At 39.5% G+C, this 6,617-nt stretch overlaps 1 protein-coding gene across 1 annotated transcript; it reads right to left on the reverse strand.

Annotated features, from left to right (window-relative positions):
- Positions 1-1,378: 1,378 nt before the first annotated feature.
- Positions 1,379-6,346, reverse strand: LOC127760698 (ras-related protein Rab7-like). The gene is made up of 7 exons (XM_052285000.1): positions 6,120-6,346; positions 5,930-5,956; positions 5,469-5,568; positions 5,226-5,372; positions 2,773-2,853; positions 2,558-2,703; positions 1,379-1,712 (listed from the first exon to the last, which is right to left on the reverse strand). Exons 1-7 carry the CDS (start codon positions 6,173-6,175, stop codon positions 1,646-1,648), a joined length of 624 nt encoding a protein of 207 aa, XP_052140960.1. The 5' UTR covers positions 6,176-6,346; the 3' UTR covers positions 1,379-1,645.
- Between the last annotated feature and the right edge of the window lie 271 nt (positions 6,347-6,617).

The following is a 6,617-nucleotide window of genomic DNA, read 5'->3' on the forward strand; positions in this document are numbered from 1 at the left end:
TTATAAAGATTTAATTGTTATGAACACAATGGTGTAATTGAATCGTAAATCGGATGGGTAATCTAAGAGAAAATTCCATAAGAAGAAAAAAATACAAACACTTTTGAGTATACTAGTAGCAACTAGATATGAGATTGAGGTAGCTAGTTATGACCATATAGAGAACGGTCTTGTTATAGATACGTCCAATGAAAAAGTTGGAGGTTTGAAGAAAAATTTTGGAAAGTAAACTTGGCCTAAAAGGCTATCCTTCCGGCCACTACTTTTGCAGAAAGTTCCCATCACCACTGGCCTGGCAAGATCCGGGAAGAAGGTCAAATGTCCCGATTCACAGAAGAAACATAAACTGTCTTTAGGATAGTATAACCAATGCAGAACAACGTGGCGCTGTATGAGATATATACTCCCTCCATCTTGAAGAAAAGAACAACTTTTACACGTGAACCTGAACATAGAACACTATATCCAGACTCTAAATACGAGAAAGTAGTTTTGTTGCTGGATTATATATTGACGTGGATAGTTTATTTGATGAACATGATAAATTAGTTAGTATTTAAAAAATAAACTTTATAGATGGTTTAGAATAGGTGGTCTAATCAATACAATAGAAAAATATGTCTTATGAAATTATATTCAGAAGTATATATAGAGTAAATAATTCATGACAAATCTAGAAGCACAATTGAAAAAAGAGATAATCTATTTTATACCCCTGAGTTTGTTCGAATTCAACAGCGTGCGTTTGCTCAAAGTAGAGAGACAACACAGTTACGGAGATTTGTTTTAACACGTAGTGTCCTCGACAATAACTGGGGTGGTGTCGCACCATGATTTGTCAGCAAGAAAGTTTGTTCCCTCGTGCGATTTGAACAGCCACTCGCAAATAAGCAAACAGCGACCAACCGCCAATAACCGACCTTGCCATCCTCCTATTTACAGACAGTTAGAATGTCAAAGAAACAAGCGCATGCGGTGCCAGATTTGTTTTTAGTGCCAAATGTTTTGAGAAATTTTCACGACTTAACTGGATGGCATGAGAAACAACTACAGCATGTGCTCTCGTGCTAAAGAAAACTTTCCATCAATACGAGCAAGAGGCCTAAAATGCCATGAAAAGAAAAAAACAATAACTCGCATTCTTTGGTTGCAAAGGCAATATCACGGCATCATAATGATTCAGAACACAAAGTTGAACAGTTAACAGTAAGTCATCATAAAATTCGTAACGTTTGAATATTTCAACCAGCAGTATAGCGTTCCAACTTCCAATACTACTGTAGCCAAACACCCTCCAAACAAAAGCAACGAAAATCAAATATGACTATCTCAAACAAAAATTCAACGCCTCGGAGGACAAGTTATAACTGCACGGATATAATAAGTTAAGGCCATGAGATAAACAGCAGATAGGGCATTATTCCAAATTATCAGCCTCTGTACATTCTTATTGCCCAATTGGAGGAAAAGGACTCCGCATGAGTACTCTTGGGCCAAAACAGTAGTGGCTAACTATCGTACAATGACTACAAAAGGGAGTAGAATGGCCGCATAGGAACCTTAGTGTACATCAAAGAATGCACAACATCACTTCAAAAAAATATCACAATCAGTAAGCATAACCTGCAACGGCAATAACTAGCTGCTAGCATGCACATCCACTTCTCTGTTCAGCCTCTGGAACAGGATCTGGAACAACCGTCTGGAAGTAGCTGAAGGCCAGGAAAAATGACGGTGAGTAACCAAAAAAGATCAAGCTAGATCTGTCGAAACAATGTAACGAAACCATAGCAAACACAAGAATGAAAAGGATAGGAATAGACTACAACTATCAGTATTAAAACCAACAATAGAGTTATGTGAAATGCAATGGCATGGATCAACTAGTGGAAGTTTTATCGTTTCATATTGTCTAGATATCTCTATGCCAATCTGTCCACACAGAACACAACTAATATGGTGGACTGTATTTCACTCTTAATCCTCACACATTAACAGAGACATTCTTTACTTATTTCAGTTCAGATATGCCATTGTTAGCAGCACATTTTTTGTACATAAGTTCACCGATAACAGCAACACACAAAAGGGTAGCAACAAAACATTGTATCATTTAATAATAGCCAAGCAGACATAACCTTAATAATTTAAGAACACATGACATATGAAAGTACTAGAAGTGGTGGGCAACTGGAAACGAACGGCACACACAATGATATTTAAGAACTGAAACTACCAGAAATATTTATAAAGAACATCTACACAAGCGACTAAACAAACATTAGCCCATAAGACAATAGCTGGGCGGTGGGTGAGCTGTAAAACCTACCCAACTAAGTAAAAAATAATGTGCTAAATGGGAAAAATCATCTCTAATTAAGAAAGGACCTTAATGCTTAGTTGAAAACATATAAATAAATCAAATGTAACTAAAATGCTAGTATATATAGTAAATTCTTTAACAAAATATTCAAGGAAATTCACATATGCATGACATAAGCTTACACAGTCAATGTTTTCGACAAGACAACAAAGAGAGGAAGATGATTCTACTCACATGTCCTGATCACGCTCATGCTCTAAAGCAAGCTTAGCGACAGACAAGAACGCACTGTCGACATTGCGGTCCTCTTTTGCAGAAGTTTCAAAATAAGGAATATTGCCTTTGGATGAACACCACTCCATTGCTTTTTTCTCAGAAACCTGTGTGAATAGTAAGTATGTAGTCCCACATATAGAGGCAAAAGTTGATAGTATACTTGAGAAACTCACCACTCTGCTTTTCCCTCCATCTACGTCAATCTTGTTCCCAAGTAAGATGAATGGAAAAGTTTTGGGATCTGATGGGCTAGCCTAAAAGGAAATGGAAAAGCATCATGCCAATTAAATTAGTCAATATTTTACAGGATGTTACATGAGATGGAAATGCAATATTACAGCTAATTTGATATCCAGATCAAAAGAAATAATTTAAGCATTAGTCAATTTAGTAAATTGTCCACCCAGAAGTTACATTGAAAATTTAAGTACTAAAAGGTATTATGCCAGCAAAAGTTTGTAACAACCAAAATGTACAGATAGTATCTATGCACTTGGTACATAAAACACATTCCGCAGACAAAGTGAAAAACATTAGTGCTTGGAGAAAGGAGATAGGACCGTAAAATTCTCAATGAGCTCAGCAAGGACTGTAGAATTATGAAAAATCCCAACACTCAAGCCCAATGAGTTTTTTATTGAGTATTACAGGCTTATTCCTCCAAATGGTAACATCCAATTACAGGCTTACAGGTTGCACCTTCAAATAGCAACAAGCACACTTGACTCAGTTGCATAATTTGACATAAATAAATAGCTGAGAGCAAGAAGTCCATCCAAAATTACGACCTCCTGAGAAACATAGTTGTTTTTTTTATTGATATCATTCTACTGATAAGGTTTGACTGATCAGAAGAAAAGTTCTTGCAGTATCATCATAGCTGCCCTTTAATACACAAATCCTTCTATGGAAATCTAAAATGAAATATGCGAAAACCTTTAGAAAATACTGGCTTTGAATTCATCAAGAATATAAGCATCAATATAATACTGCCATTCAATGATATCATTAAAGGATAAGTGGAGGTCAGGACCTCAGTATATCAGTAGTTTTCATTACTTTGAGATCTTCACACATTTGATAGTTATGCACTAAGGTGGACACCTTGCCAGTAACAATTACCAAAGATCTAAACCCTCCTCAACGCCATGCTGTCATTGGTGATCAAGTTAGGCAGCTATGGGCTAGTCAATGTTTAAGACTTCAAGGAGAAAACATAACTTGAAATTCAAAAGGTAAAGCTCATATAAACAGACTGAGTTTCTTCCTTGACGCAACACCAAAGTCATCATACGATACTGACAAGGATGAGTTTCCTTGTCTCTGAGGCGGTCACTCCGCTAGCTATATAGCTGCAGCTTATCCCCTTCTGAGATATCTGATGTCTGAGGACATGGAAGTATTTCTGGCAACTTGGACAGCTTATAACAATGTTCGTCCCGCATATCAGACAAAAGATCAGGTAAAAAATGCTATCTCAATTCATATTTAGCCCCAAGCAATCTACGTTTGTGATCTCATATATTTCGCTTCTCCGACATCTTACTTACTTTCCCCCTCATCTTTTAGCAAAAAGCCGCTCCACAATAGTAAAGTCTCATCTTTTGTATTGGTTGAAGTGACAGTAGTCACATTGAACACTCGAATATGCTCGAAGATCTCAAATTGATCTTCCAGTTCAGAGGAGGCTGTAAGCCTGTAACCATGTATAAGCAACCACGAACTATACATCAACAGAATCAATTAATTTCTTTTTGGCCTTATCTTTACCCCTCTTTTCATTAGATAGTTCCCCATTGGATGCTACCAGTGCAACATTGAGTGATTGTTCAGATCACAAGAATCGTCATCAATAGTTCAATATCAATCAATCGATGAAGAAAAGATGCACCCCATGAACTGAATCACCTGTCACTTGCGGAAATCGCTGTTGAGAGGGGGTGGGAGAGAGAGAAGCATTTTAAATGTGGAGAAATGAGCCGCCCAAACCCTCCAGGCTCCTAAAAAGCTGATCTTTTTTTTTGAGAGAGAGAGGCAACAATGGTCTTGATTTACAGTCATGGAGGTCTGTTTACGATTGCGGTTGTTTGGTTAAATTCCTTACAATGGTCCGTTTATGGGTATGGCGATTCATTTACTGTCACAGGGTTTGTTTATCCTCCTGGTGGCTAATTTACAAGTGCAGGGTCACCAGAGCACAGGGGCACAAGCTGCACAAGGGAAGGGTGCAGTTTAGCTAGATGTTTGAGCAGACACAGCCCCCTGAGCACCCAATAGCAGAAGTATATGCTGTGTTTAGGATTATCATGCACAATCAGCAGAAGCATGCAAATATATGTCAGTTTGCATAATGAAACTGGATGTATTGTTATAGCATAAGCCATCCATAAATAATATATTCTTGGCAACTAGGATTATCATGCAGAAGCTTTGCCAGAACAAACACAGGATAAAAACAAATGTTAAGCAGCTAAGCATGAGCAACTTTCAGAAAGTTAGTGGCAACATCACACTAAGCTATCTTTTTTCGCCAGGCCATACACATCACAAAAAATCATAAATAGCTCTACAGCCATTGTCTACGACCATTGACTAAGCATCACAATGACATGAGATAATAACTTACTTGGTTGAGGAACTCATCATGCCATGTGTTGAGCGTGTCAAATGACCTGTTAGAATTGACGTCATAGACGAGCACACAACAATCTGCTCCTCTGTAAAACGCAACACCAAGACTCTGGAACCTCTCCTGCCCCGCAGTGTCCCAGATCTACAATTTAAGCAATCATGACAGTGACAACATTACAACAGTCACTCTATTTTCTCACTGCAAAAGAGCTGCTAAGGGCTAAGGGATCAAAGTCACCTGCAGAGTCACGAGCCTATCTTCAATGAGGACCTCCTTGGTGACGAAATCCGCACCAATTGTAGCTTTGTACTGCTGGCTAAACTTCTTGTGAACATATCTAACTAAAGTCAAGCATATCAAAGTGCCAACTACTGCCGTGAATCTAACATTTGATAGCAGCCACATTAAGATCCCTCGTTACCTCAAAATCACACCAGAGATACTTCCCTCATTACCTCAAAATCATACCAGAGATTCAATGACACAAACGCACCAATACAAATGAAATTAGCAGCGCAGAAATGCAGCTAAGCACGATTCACAGCAAGCAATCCCAGAACGGCTCACAAATGCTTCAAAAATCGCAACGGAGCAGCACTAGGACGGGTTTGAAGAGAGAGAGAGAGAGAATGAATCAAGAAACGGCTAACTCCGCAGCGATCAAGCGAGATAAAGCTAAAATGCAGCAGCAAGGATACTGGTTCATAAGCGACGTCTTCCCCACCCTGCACAGATCAAACAGGGGTAAATCAAACCAGCACACCACACCTCATACAGGTTACTGCAACCGCATCCAAATCAAGCCACTCGGGAAAAAAAAAACCACGAATCCACCGTCGCCGAGCGGAATCGAGGGGAGGAAGGGGGGGGGGGGGAATGGGCGCTGACCCGCTGTCGCCGAGGACGATGACCTTGAGGAGGGTCCTCCTGCGCGACGTCGACATGGATGACGGCGATCGCGATTCGATCTCCTCGCGGCCCTGTCGTCGCCGTCGTCGTCCCCTCGTCGCGAGGCGCACGAGGAGTTTGGGGGGGAGGCGAAGAAAAAAAAAAAAGAGAATTGAAAAGAGCAAAGGGAGGCGGTGGTGGAGGATTTGATGTGTGATCTGGGATTCTTGGGTGCGGCGTGCGGCCTTTCGATTTGAAGGGGTGAAACGCTGGCTGAGGTGGCCGTGGTGTCTGAAGTCTGTGTACCCTTCGGCCTGTGTTCTAATGTCCAAATTATCGTTATTCACTCGTTTTTCGTATGTACACTTTCCAAATTGCTATGTGATGTGTTTCTTAAAAAAATATCCTATAATAAACAATTATATTAATATAAATTTTTAGATCTTTTAAGATAATGCTTAATTAATATGCAGTCCTGGAAACTTTTCTTCCGAACAC

Source organism: Oryza glaberrima, chromosome 1 (genome assembly GCF_000147395.1).
Source record: "Oryza glaberrima chromosome 1, OglaRS2, whole genome shotgun sequence".
Classification (NCBI taxonomy): Eukaryota; Viridiplantae; Streptophyta; class Magnoliopsida; order Poales; family Poaceae; genus Oryza; species Oryza glaberrima.